Here is a 19191-nt window from a genome sequence, read left to right as displayed (position 1 = left end):
AGACCAGGGAGAAGAGCTGGTGGAAGAAGACTGGAAGTTTAAAAACTATTTATAGAAATATTGCAAAATTAATGAATGTTAGAACAAAGTTGGAATGAAGTTATATGGCTTTAGCAGAAATGTTATAAGGAATTAAGTATAAATAGATCAATAGAGCATTAAAGGGAACAAAATAAGGTTAGAATGTGTTAAGATAATTATAGGATAGAAAACAGAGGAAGATGGAAAGGAATTGCTGAAATAATTAATTGATGTGGAATACAAAAAGGAAGGTGTGAGGAAGTCGTGGAAATAAGCGAACGAAAGATATGACATTGAAATTGTTTAATGTGTTTTAAATTGTCTTTGTTTTGTTTTATTTGTCTTATGTGTTAGTGTTTTGTAGTGTTTTTGTATTGTATTGTATTGTGTTGTTTTTTGTTTGTTTTTTCTTTTTGCTTCTTTGTTTGCAGTGTTTAAATTTTTGGAAACTCAATAAATATTATTATTTTTTTAAAAAAAAAAAGCATCATGGGATTTGTAGCTCACCATGACATATCAATTGATAAGTCCTTTGCCTACACTTCATATGACCAAACAACATTGAGGCAAGTAACTGTTGCACTTTGCATAAAATACCAGCACACCTTTTTCTTTATTGAAACTCACCCAACCCCTAACTCAAACTGTGAACATGTTCTCCCAAAACATTTCCCACACACAATCCAGTTGCCTATTACAGTTCTCTTTCCGCTCTCTCAGTACATGTTTATGAATGGAGTGCATAGGGAACATCACTGATATTACTGCAGTAAGTTAAAGCATCTTTGAAGAACTGATACCCTATTGAGGAAAAGAGACACATCTGAAGTAAGTCCAAAAGACAGAAGGCTCGTGAAAGTACAATAGGCATGCAGATGGAACAATGAGATACTCTTGAAGGGAAGAAAAAGCAAGTGCCAAAACTCCAGTGAAATATATAAGGATTATGCTGGCAAAAGGGGGAAGCTCAGAGCCCAAAGACCTCAGCACTGACGTCACATCCCAAGAAGGTATTCCCAGCCTTCACACACTCAGCAAGTTTAGGCCCTGCAACAAAAAGGGATACAAGATGGTTATTTCAGTGTGGCACCAGCAAGCAGTTTCCTGACAGACCCCTAAGCTGTCTATCCATAGCAAACACAGTAAAAATGGCAGTAAAAATCACACTAAGAACAAAATAAATAAACAAATAAACAATTTATGTTGCAAGCTAAATGACAAATTAAAATGCACACTTTGATTTCCTTCCTCCACCGTTCCTTGCTCTGCTTTGCCTTTGTATATCCATCACTATTGTCCTTATTCTTATAGGCTGTTTGCCTCTCTCTCTCACTCACACACACACACACACACACACTCACCTGTGCTCTCATGGAGCCATCCCACGGCTTTTGCCTCTAATAGCTGCCAGATATCACTACCTTCTGCAAAGTGGACATGTAGCCAGAGAACGACAAGAACTGTTGTCCATGCAGTTTGGAGCACCTGAGATTATGTGCAGGGAAGGGGAGGAAAACAGCAAGTGATTCTCACTCATCCTGTCAGGGACACCTCCAATGCCTGCCCCCATGAGGACCCCCACCTTGGATGGATCCAAGAATGATTTCTATCTTCAAGGGCCCATCCAGGTGAAGGCACAGAAGAGCGCATGAGCTTTCCAAATGTCCTACCTGAGTAGGCATTTTCCCCAGAATCTCTGCTTCACCCAGACCTAGTATGCTGAGCAGGTTGGCATCAAGGGACCAGGAACCATCAGCATTCTGCAGGGAGACTAGCCTCAAGAGAAGTGATTCATTTGCTGTTGGGGAAATAAAGAAAAAATTGCACACCTTGCAAGCATTTCCTTTATTCTTCCTCTATTCTCCAAAGGGTTTTGAAAATCCATGAAAACAAAGAAAGGTCACAATCTGTGGAACTCAGGAAATAATGTATGAAAGTGTACAGGATTGTTTACAACACCATTCTGGAATCATTTGATACATGTTGTGGGAGCCTTTGGGAAGCCTTGAATGCTGGGCGCTTAGAAGAAGACGGATTCAGTACCACATGATTGCAAAGAGAATTATTACCCCACTGCCAGCTCCCAAGGTCTGGGCATGGTAGCCGAGCTTTCAGGCTTCCCAGATCTACTTTATGCCTTAAACCAGGGGTGGGAAACTTTTTAAAGCCACACTGATACCTGCCCAGCAGGTAATATATGACGTCAGGTATGGGGCACATGACCATGGTTCAGACCAAATGGACAGGCCTAGTAGGTCATATTTGGCCCATGGGCCAGAGGTTCCCCACCAAATTATGCCTTGGATTGGAGCGCATTTCTTTCTGTATCTGCACCCATTTGAACCATTCTTTAAGATTGGCCTCCAAGGCTCATTGACCTGGTGTCAAGTAGGGTCAAATTAGCAGGCACTACACATAGCACCTTTTCAATGGTGGCCCCAGCTTACGGTCTCCCTCTCTGAGCATGTACAGGCAAAACTCTGAATGCTGTCTGTGCCAGCTAGGAAGGAGAAGAGAGATGGCGAAGTCCATCAAATCCATATGCATGTCTCTAGCTGACAGCTCTACTGACCCTGATGTCTGTGAGCTTCCTTGGGATGGGGAAGGAGAGAGAAACACCAGCTGTAGCTTATTGCTAACCCCCCCCCCCCCCCGTGTATGTGTGTGTGTGTTTTCTCTGTTGCTACTGTGGATAAGGGAGAGATGTGTATTACGGTGAATGCTAGGGGGCATTCACTATACTGCTCAGGGTGAGAGCCTGGATAGTTTGGAGAGTAGGGGTAAAAGATGTTAAGTTACTCAAAAACCTCAGGGTGAGAGTCTGTTGGCACAGAGTGAGCCCTCTTTGTGAGACAGACAGAGAGGGTGTGACTGCCAAAGTGGGGAAATGAGGTGAGACCTGTTGCTAAGACTTTTCATTCTTTAATCTGTTTCAGTCTGTTTCTATCTAGGTATTTGGTTAAATTTGAAATATTAATTTTTACTGTGGTTTGCTTTTTTACCTTGATAAATTGTTGTTTATTGGACCTGCTTATAATTTTTGTATCCTGTTTTTCTCTAATTATTTTCATTACTTTGCTCCCCACTCTGGAATTGAAAAGTAAAAGTAATAAGTAAGTAAATAAGTAAATATGAGCCCTATAGTGTTAGCTTTAAAAGCAGACCTTTCTGTTCCAAGCTGCATTTAATCTATATTTTAGTGCTCTGTATTTAACTTTCAATTTCTCATTATTGGCTACCTTGATGTTTTAGTCCAAGTGTATTTTTAATAGATTGCAGCTTTCTAGATTAATATGTTGTGAGAGCCACCTGGGTGGGCTTTGAATTAATTATAAATTATATAAATGATAAATGCAAACAGAATAAATTCCACATGAATCATAATGAACTGAGTCATCCCCGCCTGCAAAGTTCCCATCCTTCACTTACATAGTCCTTTCCTTCTTTCCATATATTGAAGAGATAAGATGTGTGACAGAATCTGGATTTAAGAGTGGGATTTTATTATGCATGGACACTTAAACCTTCTGCTTTTTTCCAAAAACTTATTATTAATCAACAATACATGCTGCTAAATAGAAGTAAGTTATTGTCTCAACTCTCAAGCATGCTTATTTTGCATGCCCAACCATTTGTACACCACATAGTGATTCTGAAGATCTCTGTGACTTAATCTCTGGAGGCAGCAAGTGGTCAGAGGGTGGGAAATCTCCTGCCACAGATCCTAGTCTCTTGGCAATGACTTCTAATTGGTGGCACTCTGCACCTGATTTCTCCCTGCAATAGACATTATCCTTCCAAGTTCTTGACCAAGATACTGATAAGAAGGAAAGGCAGGAGGAGAATCTATAAATGTTAAGACTAAGAAATCCAACATGATCTGGGGTTTCTTAGCACATAAATCTAAACAAGGATGTAGTGCAAACTCACATCCTGTTGCAATCCTACACTTACTTGGGAGACTGGCATGGTCAAACACTGCATTTTGAGCATTAAGGAACTCTCCAGTAGTGGAATAACTTCTCCAACCTCTGGTACTGCTGGCAAAAAGGGTGGATGCTGAGAAATAGAGCTTTGAGGAAAATTCTAAAGCTCTCCGCAACATACTCTCACATCTGGAAGGTTCGCACTTATATTCATAACAGCAGTGATCACTTTGGAGTATAGCAGCCCACACAGAGCCTAAAAAGAGATAGAGCACAAGTAATACTGAAGTTGGTGTTTTCCACCATATCCCAGGCACAAGACAAAGAAAAAAGAGCAGGGGTCAGCAACCTTTTTCAGCCATGGGCTGGTCCACTGTCCGTCAGACCTTGTTGGGGGGGGTGGAATATATTTGGGGGGGGGATGAATGAATTCCTATGCCCCACAAAAAAAACCATTTCAAATAAAAGGACACATTCTACATGCTGATTCCTGGACCATCCGCAGGCCGGATTGAGAAGGTGATTGGGCCGCATCTGGCCCCTGGGCCTTAGGTTGCCTCTCTCTGAAATAAAGGGACAAATAGCCACCTTAAGTGGAGAGGCCTTGGTGAGGAAGCCAGTGTACAACATACTTTCAGCTTCTTTTACATCCATCCTACCAAACACAAAAAATTCTCTATAGTCATTCTTAGTTCTTCTCCAGCTTTCATACCATCACCAAAGCCCCTTTTATTTGTTTCAGTATAAATCTCATGCCCCCTATCTTGAAGTTTATCTACTGTTGTCATATCACACTGCTCTGCTAGTTTCCTCCAAGTCCCAGTACTTGTTGATTTTCACTGTTCCCCTCCCCTATAACGCTTCAGTGCTCCGTACTATTTGGATATGGAATCTCTCTGAATTCAACAGGGGCTTGAAGCGGCTCGCCCCGTTCCATATTCACTACCACGTAAGCAGTCTGAGCAGACAGCACCCCAGAGCTCAGGCTGGTCTCCAGCACCAGCTGCTGCTTTGCTGTCGATCTTGTTTCCTCCAGTTCTTTCAAAACAGCCTGAGCTGCCAGTCGGTGAACAGGAAGCCTGTAGAGAGACAAAGGGTGGGGAGGAAAGTGCAAGGTAGAATTTGAAGTGGAAGGTGTGGTGGGTGGTGATGGCTTCATGGCCCACCCCTTTCTGGTATTCCCTGGGGGTGGGCAGCATTATAATAGACTGCTGCCAACTTCAAAGGTCAATTTCATTGAAGATAAAGCCATGAATGGCTACTAGCCTTTATGACTGTGTACTACCCTCCAGTATCAGAGGTGATATTTTGGGAATCACAAGTGAGAAGAATCCTGTTGGACTCAGATCCTGCCTGCATGTTTCCTATAGGCACCTGAATTGCCACCGTGCTGGATTAGAAGGGCCTTTGGCATCATCTCACAGGACAATATGTTCCTAATCATTAGACAGGATGAAGCTCCTGCCTGAGTCTGCTCTGTCAACTGCGCCTCCTATCATCCCTGGCCATTGGCCATCCTGACTGGTGCTGGTGGCAGAATGAGTCCAACAACAACCAGAGGGCCAAAGGTTCTTCATTCCTCCTCTCTTTATAATGTCTGTTTAATATATCTGGTCTCAAATTTTAGCTTTCAGGAACAAATACATTTTTGAAAGTTAGACAGTACTTTCCAATGCAGCTGCATGTAAAGAGCAAAGTGGGGAGGGGGAAAGCGGGGTGGGGAGTCCAACCTGTCATTCTCCTCTGCCTCAAGTCGAAAGTCCATCTTCTCTGTGAAAGTCTGGCCTTGCATGCTGTACTGGAGCACAACAGAACCCTCTGGGAGGTCAGAGGTCTGCAGGAAAGAAATAAAAGCATCAGGTGAAGTAGTGCTTGACAATGGTGGGTACCCTGGGTGGTGTAAAAGGGCCAGTAGCTCACAGGGACAAAGCCTAAAGAGAGACTAGCACTTTACCTTCTTATTTTGGCAGATTTAGAGAAATGAGCATGAATGTTCATGTGCAGGGCCAGCCCTGCCGTTTGGCAAACTGATGCAGTTACCTTAGAAGACAGATGCATTGGGGCAGCAATTTCTAGTTAATTTTATAATTAACACATGGCCTTCTTTGACCAAACTGTGGGAGGCAGTGGAAGACAGAAGTGCCTGGCGTGCTCTGGTCCATGGGGTCACGAAGAGTCGGACACGACTAAACGACTAAACAACAACACATGGCCTTCCCCATAATGAAGAGAGAGAGCATCCCCATCCACTCTCAACCTATTTCCCTGTGTTATCCCTGGATAAGTTTATTTTCCACAACATTATCATATCATTTTCCTCCACCACCTTTGCCCCCAACTCTGGTGCACCTCATCACACATCATGCATCACATTGATTTTGCCCACCAACTACGGGTATGTATCACACCATTATATTGGGCCTACTTGCCTGTTGCTGCCCGCAGATCTGAGCGTACATGAGGCAGCGTTCCCCTGCAAAGATGGCCTGAGTGCTTGACCCCAGAAGCACAGCCTCGAGGCCAGGAGGCAAATGCCACTCTAGTTTAATGTGTTTCACTTCCGGCTGCAGAGAACACTTCAGAGATCGCAGTGCCTGTGAAACACAAATGATCTCACAATCAAGGGGGACGAGAGATCAAACATAGCTTGGGGAGAAAACTTATAGCAAGATCTGTTGGGATGGGCAGTGATAGGATCTGGTGGATATCTGGCTGAGCTATGTATGAGGTTCCTGACACAGCTGTACCACACCAGCTTAACTCCCTCATCCTTGGCTCAGCCAAGAAATACACACGTATCTCCCTCTCCTGGTTTGGGTGGGACCCAATTGGCTGAGCAGATCTTATGTGTGAGCCCTGAAAAGGGGGTGTTTGGGGGTGAGACCATAGAGGGCTGTATCCCAGGCCTGCTCAGCTCAGTAATGAGACATGGCAACCGGGTGTAACTTAAGCTGGCAAAAAGGGTGGTGTAACTCAAACACCATTTTAAAAACTTGTTTCCACCCTGCCAGGTAGAAGTCCAAAAACTACTGGAGAGCCACAAGGTCTTAATCCCTGGTCCATTCTGATTGGCAGTAGCTCTCCAGAAGCTAAGACAGAAGTCTTTCCTAGACTTACCTAGAGATGGCAGGGATTGAACCTGAGGCATTCTGCATGCCCTCAACCACTGAGCCCTGGCTCTTCACCCAAGTGTTGGATGGGGTCTGTCAGATCATGGTGATGGAGACAAAACACCAGGACACTCACCTTGGCCTGCATTTGCTCCTTGCTCCTGATGAATTCAGCTCTGCCACCACTTGCTTCAGCAATGCCACCTATGAAGTATGAGGAAGTCCCTTCACCAATCCCAAAGGAGAAGCATCTGTATGACAGTGGGGGAAAGGTCAATGCTCTACTCTATCCCATTGTGCATGTTTCAAGAAGTATCCACCATCAAGGCTTGCTAACCATAGTATCGTGACACTCCTGGTGGATAAAATTGAGTGTTTCTCAAGTAAGCACCACTGGGACCTGAAAAGGCTGGCACGATCCATCCCATACTTTCCTGCTTCCTCAAGTTTCCAGCCATGCTCAACCAGACTCTTCCTCCAATCCCATTTCACAGGGCTTGTTTACTTAAAATTAAATGTCAGTCACCCTACCACAATCTCATACCCTGTTCTCACCTGTGGGACTTACTGTGACTCTGAACTTCAGCAATGACCTCATCTATGTTAGATACCTCTCCATCTGTGAATACAAAGACCTGGAGAAAAATAGGGGTGTATAAAGTTAACTTGGAAGTCTGTGCGCGCACACACACACACACACTTCTTCTATCCCTTGGGGAGGAACAAAGTTGTATTTATGTTTTGAATCCCTGGTTCAGACTTGCTTGCAGTTCACAGCAACTAGGATCAATTTTCCAGCCCACTGGATACATTCCAAATCCCTCTTGAGATCATAACTTGTCTCTCTAAAATACAGTAGTATATTATTTAATTTATTTCATTCACTGTATATACCACCTGATTGTAATTCTTTTTAAAATCAAACAAAGGAAATCATTTGTTTTAAGTGAATAGCCAGGGTGTTATCATTTGAGCAGATATAATTTGGGCGGTGGGGGTTCCATCTCCTACCTGTCAAACGGGGATGAAACTAGCTGAGACTACTTTTTTTGCCCTTGTTGTATTGGTTGAGATTATACCATGAAGAGAGGAGATAAATTAAGGGCAATGGGTATGTAGCCGCATGGAACTGCAATTAATTTATTTCACATACATGAAGGTGTGATGAATTTACCTGACGGCCATATCCTTCTTTACATGGCTGGCTGTAAATGGCCTTCAGTGGTTGCAGAATCTCTGTGCCACCCAAATTAGCCTGCAGGTCCAACACCCCCCGCAGGGACTCCAACATGGTCTGTTGTGTGTACTTGACACTCTTCCTGCAGAGGTCATCAGAGAGTAAAAGTAATGCAAAGGACTGCTCTCCTGTACTATATTCCCACTTCCACACACCCATTAATCCCAGAGCTGCATACTTTATTTAACAAAGCCCAATATCAGTATAATAATTAAAAAGTGTGCTTTAAAAAAAAATGAATTTGTGGATGCTTGGCTCCCCAGAACCTAATGAAATCAAAAGCCAACCCACTTAGGTTTGCCAGTTTCTCTCTTAAATAGATGCTGGCAACAGGTATTTTAATTAATTGTCCACTTTTAAACCACTGGATCAAATTTGCTTAATTAGTATACTATGAACAATCAAAGAAGGTGCCTTAAAGGACAGTTCTGAATAAATAGAACTGGGTGGCCTGAAGGCTGCATGCTGCCCTCGAGGCGTTTTTTAGTGGTCCTCGGGAACATTTGATCTCCCCCACCAGCCCTTATGCTACTTTCCCCAAGCCCTGCAAGTGAGGTGCTGGGCTTTGGGAAAGAGACATGAGGGCTCTTTCCCAGCTTTGGAAAGGAGGTGGAGGCCCCTCTAGGACCCTTTGTTCAGCCCCCCCCCATGAAATTGCTAAAAGCAGAGAGCAATGAGATAAACCCTACACCTTGTGGCTAGTAGTCAACTTTCTCAGAGTACACCTACTGAAATTAACAAACATGACTAAGTTGGGGTCCATTAATTTCAATGGGTCTACTCTACACCCCCATGTATGTTTTAGAGATTTTGATATTTTAGAATCTTTGGCTCCTTATACTGCAAACTACACTGAGATGTTTTATATACAGTAAGCAGTATATTAGTTGACTAAATTGTTTTAACCAATTTTAATATTGTATGTTTGCATGGTTGCAACCCACCCTGGGATCTTATGATGAAAGGCAAATAAGAAAGCAAACTAATAGTAGGAAGAGGAGTAAAAAAATAAAAGAACAAACATTGATAAACTGGAGGCTGTGTTCAAGGCAGCCTTCTTCATCCTGGGTCCCATACATTGTTGGACTACCACTCCCATCATCCCTGGCCGTTGAGAGTTGTAACCCAACAACATCTGGGAACCCAAGAACACCAGTTAAGGGAAGCAAAGCTGCAGAAAGCAAGAGATGGAGAAGGGAGGACAAGTGGATGGTATTACGTAGTACTATTGTTGTTTTATGATGCGTAGTATCTTTTTATGCTGTTGGTCATCCTGGGCTTCCTTTGGGAAGATGAACAAAATAAATAAATAATACTTGGTCACTTACCGGTAGAATGAGTAATAGGAGGATCCAAATGCATAGATGTTGAAGTAACATCCCAGAGGAAGACTCTTCAAAAGGAAAATCAGGGTCTCCTAAGGCAAAAGGTATTGTCACCCTGGGTCACCTAGCTGTCCCAAACTAGACTGTTGACACTGTCTCAGCAATAAAGCCCTCAGTCCTAACCTAGACCCATACACTTCCATGCATCACTCTCTGCCCATCTGATCTCACCTTGCCTATAGGACCGAATTCTATTCTACCCATGAGAGTCAGATCCCTAAATAGTCTTTATCAGCCTGTCTGGAATTACATTAAACTGGCTGCCACTCTAATTCTTGAAGCAAGAGGTACACAAAACATCCATCATAGTCAAGCAGGAAGAAAGGGATATCCCATCCCATGTCTTTTCCATAAATGAGTAATGGAAAATTTCAGCTTGAAACTGGAAGTTCAGTCTGCATGCAATCTAGTCGTCTATGGCTGTGAGTTTAACCACCTCCCTTTAATCTCCTCTCCTGTAAACCCAACATATCATCCTCCCTTGGCTATAGGTTCTTCCATCACATCCCTTTCATCTAGCCAGGTGGCACCTTGGCACTCTGAATGCGGGTTGTGGCTTCAGAGTTACTTCTGGTGCTGTAGCTCATGCTGCTAGAGCAATCCATCAAGAACAGGAATTCGCCTGTTGCATTCAGGCCTGGCTTTGGGGCAGGAGGACTGGGATACAGGGTAAGCAAAAGTACGTGGTCTCCCATCAGTGAACCTGTATTATGAGACAGGGAAAAAGAGATTGGAGTAAGCAGACATTTCCACCCAAGGCTGTTCCCTAGTCATTGTACTGGACAAGCTGCATTTCATGTACCCAGCCCAAGCTCTGCTTCCAAGACCTCCCTTTCCACCAGGATAGGGAAGAATTCAGTTATTTGCAGTTCGTGATACAATAAACAAACCAAAATGCAGCTATATTTCAAAATCCATACTTCTCTTAATTATGCAATGCAGTTCTCCATTTTAAAAAGTGTACAGAATGCATACATTTGGATCAATTGTGCATAAAAATGCATATTTTTTTAGTAAAAACAGCATAGAAAAATGTATTATATGGGTAGAAATGCTTTCAAAATAAAGTGTGCATTAGGAAAATGTACAGTGGTACCTCGGGATGTGAACGGGATCCGTTCTGGAGCCCCATTCACATCCCGAACGGAACGCAAGATGCGTCAGCGCATGCGCAGGTCATGTTTTGCTGCTTCCACACATGCGTGTGATGTCATTTTGAGCGTCTGCACATACGCAAGTGGCGAAACCCGGAAGTAATGCATTCCGTTACTTCCGGGTTGCCGCGGAGCGCAACTTGAATGCGCTCAACCCGAAGCTCATTCAACTCAGGGCATGACTGTACTAAAAAAATTACTGTGAGTAAAAATAATTGTAAACTAATACAGAAAAGTGGTGAACTGAACTTAGGAAAACAAGAAACTGAAATTGACAGATTTGCTCATCCTTAACTCTAGCCCTTGCTCACCTGGATCTGCTCCTGGCTTCCCAACCTCTAGCAGGAGACTGGGCTTACGAACCACCTCCTTGTAATATATCAGCAGCTCCACATCTCGATTAAGGCAGTATCCTTCAGTGAGGGAAATCTTTGGCAGGGGTACGATAAGCAAAAGCAAGAGTTGAAACCTGGGTATGACATCATGCTAGTTCCAAAAGACTGCAGCAGCAGTAGCAGCTCAGTTTTCCCTTTACAGGGAACCTATAAGGTCAAGTTGTATTCAGGCCTTCAGGAAGAAAAGCATGCTCTTCCTGAAAGCCCTTAATGCCAACTCTTCACTATGGGCTGACATAAACCCAGACCTACTCAGAGTCAACCCAGTGTCATTAATGAACCCTAATTAGTCATGTTCATTAACTTCTGTAGATCTATTCTGAGTAGCACTGAATACCACCCCACCTCAGCATCCTTTACCTGGGCTGTAGTGTGGTCTTCTGTTGCATACTGCAGGGGTGTGAGGGTGCAATTTGACTTCACATGAGAGATTCCATATGGAGAATGCAGTGTAGCACTGAGGCTGAGCTTGTAGGGGAGCTCCCTCTCAGGCACTTGTGGTATGTCCTGTATGAAGCTGCTCTCTTCTGACCCTGCACAGGGACACAATCAATGCCATGAGAGAACGTGAGCAAAATGACCTTCTCAGATGTATACACTAAGTTCTGAAAAATTGTCCTACATCCAGGATTTCAACCAATGTGTCCTTGATGCCCACCAAGATTCTTCAGATAAGAAGATAAGATAAGATGGTATTTGAAGAAGTGTGCATGCACACGAAAGCTCATACCAAAAACTAACTTAGTTGGTCTTTAAGGTGCTACTGGAAGGAATTTTTTTATGTTTTCTGCCTCTTTGGGAAAGGAGACTCTGAGGACTGCCAGGTTTTCTTCTGTGGGACAGATATTTTGTGGTGCCCACAATAGTTTCTCCAATTTCCAGATGTTCCCTCAGGTCCATGAAGGCAGAATCCTGCCCTTCGTAGTTCCATGACAGAGGCAAATGTTAGCCTGAGAAACTGGATTGGTGGAGTTTTGGGGAAGATACAAATAGCATTGACGAGGCTTAGGGAACTTCTGACCTGTGGGTCAAAACAGGCATAGCAGCACAGGAGCCAACTCCCAGGGGCTGAAGTCCCTCCAGTCCCCTCCCCCATGAAATATTTGAGGGGCCAGCGCTCCCCAAGTTGATAAGCATTGTCATTCAAATGATATGCATGTGCCACGTCTTGTGATCGATTATGTATGGCGGAGCTTACTCCTCCCCCCTAATGTTTTATTCAAGTTGGCATCCTTGCAACAGGAGACCATTTTGACCCACTCCCACTACCTATCCCACACCTGACAACAGATGCGGAGCAAGAAAAGATGAGGCTGCAAAGGAACAATCAGGAGCTTAAAGCATTCTACTGCTCATTGGCAAGTAGGGCTCACTGACAGTGCCATGATCTGATCCATACCAATGGTGTGTCTCACTGGGATCAGCTGTACAAGGGGGTCTACCAGTTTAAACTTCTTAGTGCAGGCAATGGGACTCACAGTCAGTGCCCATCCACTGATGGATACTGGAAATGAGTCCCTGTGAAGCTGTCCATTTGTAGACCAGGTTTGGATTCAAACCACACCTGCAAATGGACATTTCTTTTGACTCTGCAGACCAGCCTGCAGAGGGGAAAGATGCCAAGTTTAAAAGGGAAAGGGTATAGAATACTCTCCCCAGGAAGGTTCACATGGCATGGGATTTGCGGGGCTCAGATTCAAAAGCAGACTTACCAGATGTTACCCAGGCAGAACATGACCCAGATTGGACCAATAGTCTACTTTAGAATCCACAACCCTAAGAATCCAATTACAAGGCAGTCTGAGGACAGCAGGGCTTCCCTTGTACAATTTTTAAAAAACCACACACAGCCCAGGCTTGCACCCTGAGGAGGTCACTTCAGTGCTGCTAACAAAGCAGCTTGATTTCACCCTTGGAGGTGCACTCCATTGTCCTTCGAGACAGATGGATGGGAAGAAGTGTGAGTAGCCATGGGACACACAGCTGCTTAACCTGGCAGCCAATTGGGACACAGCCAATCATCTTGATGGCAGGCTTTTTGTTGGGGCAAAGATTAGCAGCTACTGTTTCTTACCCTGAAGTGCATAGCGAGGATTCAGCACAACTGGCAGGACAAAGCGGACTGCCCCATCAGGCTCGGGAGCCAGTGCCTGGACATAGCACAGTTTCAGTGTGGCCTCTCCACTTGGTGGAAGATTACCCAGCATGCATTTGAAAATGTCTCTGGATTTGGGGTCCCTCACAAAAAACACAGATGCTTCGAGCACGGCCAACCGATCTTCATACAGTGCCTGTGCCTGAAGATGTTGAGAGACCAGAAAGAAAAAGAAAGAGATGTGAAAAGGTGGAAAGAGATGTGACAAGGGCAAGGAGAAATAGATGGGGTGGGGGTCACAGTGGCAGCCAGAAACTTGTCTGGAGGGGAGTTGCTGCTAATTTCACCTCAGATGCCTTTCTGATTTCTTCAATCTTATCATAAAGTCATAAAGCTCAGGCTGCTCTGCACACCATGGCTGTTGCCAGCGTGAGCTAGGGAAAGAGGCACACATGTGCAGCAGAGGCACCCCCGCATCCCCACATGCCTCTTTCCCCAGCTCGGGCTGGCAGCATCTCGGGCTGTCCTCTTTTTTGCTCTTCGAGATATGGCAACCCTACCATACTTCTTCTCTACAAACAAAGGGAGAGGGAGCTGCATGCTGTGCATTAGGTGTTATTTATGTAGTTTTTAACAGTGGTTGTTTTTAGAATACAGTGGTACCTCGGGTTACATACGCTTCAGGTTACATACACTTCAGTTTACAGCCTCCGCTAACCCAGAGATAGTACCTCGGATTAAGAACTTTGCTTCAGGATGAGAACAGAAATTGTGTTCCGGCGGCGCGGCGGCAGCGGGAGGCCCCATTAGCTAAAGTGGTACCTCAGGTTAAGAACAGTTTCAGGTTAAGAACAGAACTCTGGAATGAATTAAGTCCTATAATAATGGCTGGGGAAGGGCTTTGCCTCAGTGGTGGAGCATCTGCTTTGTACACAGAAGGACCCAGATTTAATCCCCAGGTTCTGTATGTAGGGCTGGAGAAGACGCCTAGCCAGAAACTCTGGAGAGCTACTGCCAGACAGTGTAGACAATACAGAGCTAAATGGATCAGTGGCCTCACTCAGTTTATAAGGCAGGTTCCCGCATTGGAACAAGAAAGCAGTAACAGGATGAAGGGTCTTGCTGCAATGGAGGGCAAGGCACATTTCTAAGGCCCTTCCAGAGAAACTCAGAATGCAGTAGTTTTGGAGACCAAGTCTAGGTCAGGGGTTGAGTTTCTCAAGAGAAGAAGCTTTGCATGATGAAGAGAAAGGGGCAGTGGAGCTACATATGCAGAGGATGAGATGGTCTAGACTCTAGACTGCCATGAAGATTGTTTAGTGCAGCATTAATGGGAAGGACTCAGAATTCAAAGGGACTCCATGCAGGGGAATGATTATACTCACAGTGAGGCAGAGGATCTAGTCACCTGAGGCTCCAAAGCTCTCCCTGCAACCAGAATCCAGGGATGTTGCACGCTCTTTGATGCTACAGTGCTTCCTTTTTTCCTGTGACGCCATTAGCATCAGCACTGCAGCCAGTCCCATCATCCCCACCCCCGTCTGGGAATGCCTGCCAAATGCACGCGTATAGTTCAGTCACAGTCTGCTTTCCAGAGTAATGACTGTGGCAATGTTCCAATGTCATCTGGAAAATTGCTCCCTCTCCTGGCAAACCAGCAGCTCATCACAAAAACTAAAATCCACAAAGCCCATCCTGAGCAGAGGAAGGTTTGGATGGGCAGAGAAAGGAAGGGGACTTGCATTACTGAGCTGCATTTGCAGCATTTGAAAAGGGTGGGAAGTACAGCTCTATGTCTCCTAGGTTTCCCATTGTTCTAATCTGAAACTCAGTCCCCAAAATTTCCACATCAGCTTGTGGAATAAAATTCACCAGCATTTTAGAGCAAATGCCTCCTAATATTTTCATTTTATTTCGCGCGTGTGTGTGTGTGTAGGGGCAGTCCAGATTAAAATGCAGGCTAGCACTGTCTGGCATTGTCTTGACAGTGCTGTCTGGGTGCTGGGGGAAACTTGCCTGTGTGAGAAGCACTGATTCCACAAAAAGTTCCTGTCTGGAAGTGGTGTGTAACATTCAAAACGAGTTCTAATCCCGAACAGCCAAACATTGTTTTGAATAGTTGATTTTGTTTTTTAAAAAAAGAAAATGAAAGTTAAGGCTGAGGCAGGCAGATTATTGACATTTCTCTTCAGCCAGGCATTTGGCTGATTGACATTCTATGGCCTTTAAAATATGTTTGTGAGAGTGGGATTATTGGTTTGTTTTTATTCTTGCTTTTGTTTTATTATAGATCATTGTGTTCTCATTTTGTATTTTTGTGTTGTGATTTTGGGATGAAGGGCTGTATACAAAGTTTAATAATAATAAGGCTGCCTGCTTTCCAGACTGAGGATACATTTGATGAGCTTGCAGCATTAACACCCAAACAGCTCTCTCTCTCCCTCATTAGATTCTGAGGCAGGGGGCAAACACAAAGCCTTGGACTCTTTGCACAAAGAGCAAGTCAAGCTTCCATGTCTTCCCAGCCTCAGATAAGACCAGACTGGACCCTGGCCTGCTGTTCTCCTTCCACTCAGGATGACATCACCTCCAGCCGGGGATTAGGCAGCGGCCTGCCCCCATCTTTGGGAAGCATCTTGAGCTCATAGTTTCTATGACAACACACCTGTGCTTGGCCAGCTTTTTTCAGTAATGCAAGGAGATGCTTAACAGTCTTGGCTCAGGCAATTAATTTAACAAAGAGAACCAATTCGACTATTTCTGGCAGTTCCTTCTCTCCTACAGAATCCCACCATGCAGATTCTGAAGTCTCACAGCTTCAGATTGCTGCCTTCCATGTCTTGAAAAGTGACAGAAACACCAATGGCGAGGGGCAAATCTAATGTGTTTGGTCCCCACTGCCCCCTCTCACGTGTTGGAGTTAACAAAGTAATGCTTGAATGTGGTTACAGTGGTCAATGCTGGCATGTAGAAAACAAGTTACAGTGACCTCCATGTGTGGCCATATCATATTTACTGCCATGATCAAACTGTTTCCCTTTCACACATACGCTCATAATGGTCAGGTAGAAAAAGGGACAAACAAAATGGTTATTTGTGGGGAGAGGGGATTAGATGGGACAGAAGCAGTGATGTGTGAATTTGCCTTCTTTATTCAACCCACAGAATTCAGATTGCTTTTAACACATGGAGTCAGAGAGCACAAAGTATCCATTGCCCTCACTATGTGAGTGGCCTCACATAAAGTAAAATGAGTAAACCACCCAAGCTCAAACGCTTTGATTAAAACTTTCTAATCTGTATTGAGAAACAGCCCCAAACTCTGGTCTAACTTTGTGAGTGGCATTTACTGTAACTTGTGTTTACCTGAATGCCGTTCTTGCCATTTAGTGTCGGTTCCCAAAGGGGCTCCTCCCCAAAGCGGAAACCAAGCCAAGATCCTGCAATTAGGCTTAATTGTCAGAGGCAGCACTGGCGACAGGCTCAATTAAAAGGTGTTGTCAGGTGCACAAACTAAGTTTGGAATGAACTTTGCCAAATAGCTGATTATCAGGTACGGCAACTCTCCAGTCCCTTAGACACAGCTGCTGCCTCTCAGCCATCTCCGTTTAATAATACCAACAAGCAAATGACACAGCTGGTGTCAGAAGGGAAACACAGAAGCGTTCAGGGCAGAGGAGGGGGGGGGAGTTTCAAACTTTTTCTAGTGTGTGTGATTTCTCATGGTATACTCTGTACTCAGAAACGCAGGCAAAAAAATATTGCTAGACATTAACCTGGTGCAATTGTAGAAAGCAAAACTAAATAAAGGCCTTCATAGTGTGAATGAATGTTTGGGCCTGTTTGGCATTACAAATCAGTTGAAACAGCAAGTGCTTTAAGCCTAATCCACACACACATAAAACCCCTCACTTGTGACTTGCTATAGCAGAGCTTTCCAGTCTTTTCATGTTGGTGACACACTTTTTACACATGCATCATTTCACAACACAGTAATTCAGGTTTACTAGCAAACCGGAGTCTAATTAACCCCTTTCCAGCTCCAGGAGTAGTGCAGGGAGTGTTTCGCGACTCACCTGCACACTGCAGCTGACACGCTAACATGTCATGACACACAGTCTGGAAAGCTCTGTGCTATAGCTAGAGGGCTAGCAAATGTCCAATTGAATGCGTACAAGGGCCAGGATTGACCTCGGCTGGAATTTAGAGGACTGCACTGTGAAATAGCAGCGGTAGCATCCTCTGAGTGGTAGTGCTATACTTGTCAGGATAGGGGTGGGGTGAGGTGAGGTGGCAGCAAGGTCAGTGCAGCGGCTCCAAGTTGGTGGCAGGGCTCTGTGGGACTGCTGCCACCAACCTGAAGCTCTCCCAGCCTCACCACTGCTACATCCCTTTGGGTCCTAAGGAGCAAAGCACCGCTGCCACAAAGAGGACACTAGTGCTGCCCGCCTGCTATGAGCTGTTGCTGCTGTGAAGGTTGCTACAGATTTGGCATCACCATTATACTAAATCTGCCATCCTATACACACTTACCTGGGAGTAAGCTCTATTGAACTGTGTCTAGAACTACAGTGGTACCTTGGGTTACATACGCTTCAGGTTACAGTTTCTGCTAACCCAGAAATATTACCAGGTTAAGAACTTTGCTTCAGGATGAGAACAGAAATCGTGCAGCAGCAGCACAGCAGCAGCAGGAGGCCCCATTAGCTAAAGTGGTGCTTCAGGTTAAGAACAGTTTCAGGTTAAGAACAGACCTCCAGAACGAATTAAGTTCTTAACCCGAGGTACCACTGTATAGCATAAGATTTCCCACCCCCGCCTCTGCTTAATACAACAGCTCAGCAGACTGCATACAGCTAGTTATGGTCATAATTGTCAAATATACTACATTTCCTATGAAATCATATGCGCTCTCTTGCTCCCTCTCTGTCTTTCTCGCAACCTAGCCTACTTTTCAGTGCCACTTGCTGTTCCCACGTTACAGAGACCGAACAGATCTCCACTAGAAGTGGGGCATTGAATGTCACCAGTCCTGTGCTGTGGAGATTCAGCAACCACCATTGACCCTTGCTTTTCATTCTCAGGCATCTCTCCAAGACCTTTTAATATAGACAGGTTTATGTAACTGTTAACGTGATATATATATATATATATATATATATATATATATATATATATATGCAGGTTTTGGTGTCTTCGGGTGTCTTCCCGTGTAAGAGTTGGGGTGTCTAGGCGACGTTTCGACGAGGTCTCACTCGTCATCCTAGACACCCCAACTCTTACACGGGAAGACACCCGAAGACACCAAAACCTGCATTCCTGTACCCGTGAAAATCTACGAAAGCATATATATATATATATATATATATAAAAGCTACTCATTTTAATGGTCTTTTTTACCATTTTATGATGTTTCCCATTTTATTGTACAGTGGTGCCTCGCAAGACGAAATTAATCCATTCCGCGAGTCTCTTCGTCTAGCGGTTTTTTGGTCTTGCGAAGCAACCCTATTAGCGGCTTAGCGGCTATCAAAGGCTTAGCGGATTAGCGGCTAAAAGGCTATTAGTGGTTTAGAAAAAGGGGGGGAAGCGGGGGAAAATCGGAACACTCGCAAGACGTTTTCGTCTTGCAAAGCAAGCCCATAGGGAAAATCGTCTTGCGAAGCAGCTCAAAAACGGAAAACCCTTTCGTCTAGCGGGTTTTCCGTCTTGCGAGGCATTCGTCTTGCGGGGCACCACTGTATATCTTGTTGCCCACTACCATGATATACAGTGGTACCTCGGGTTACAGATGCTTCAGGTTACAGACGCTTCAGATTACAGACTCCACTAACCCAGAAATAGTACCTCCGGTTAAGAACTTTGCTT

At 44.4% G+C, this 19191-nt stretch overlaps 1 protein-coding gene across 1 annotated transcript; it reads right to left on the bottom strand.

Annotated features, from left to right (window-relative positions):
* Positions 1-499: 499 nt before the first annotated feature.
* LOC308570681 (von Willebrand factor A domain-containing protein 5A-like) lies at positions 500-16925 on the bottom strand (the record flags this gene model as incomplete). The annotated part of the gene is made up of 16 exons (XM_081165595.1): positions 500-1068; positions 1383-1506; positions 1692-1819; positions 3976-4203; positions 4824-5026; positions 5678-5781; positions 6377-6541; positions 7194-7308; positions 7613-7692; positions 8232-8376; positions 9623-9711; positions 10210-10382; positions 11145-11262; positions 11589-11761; positions 13303-13525; positions 16881-16925. 16 exons carry the CDS (start codon positions 16923-16925, stop codon positions 989-991), a joined length of 2193 nt encoding a protein of 730 aa, XP_081021721.1. The 3' UTR covers positions 500-988.
* Between the last annotated feature and the right edge of the window lie 2266 nt (positions 16926-19191).

This window comes from Podarcis bocagei, assembly GCF_964188305.1.
Source record: "Podarcis bocagei genome assembly, chromosome: 13".
Classification (NCBI taxonomy): Eukaryota; Metazoa; Chordata; class Lepidosauria; order Squamata; family Lacertidae; genus Podarcis; species Podarcis bocagei.
This window is presented reverse-complemented; position numbering and strand designations above follow the sequence as displayed.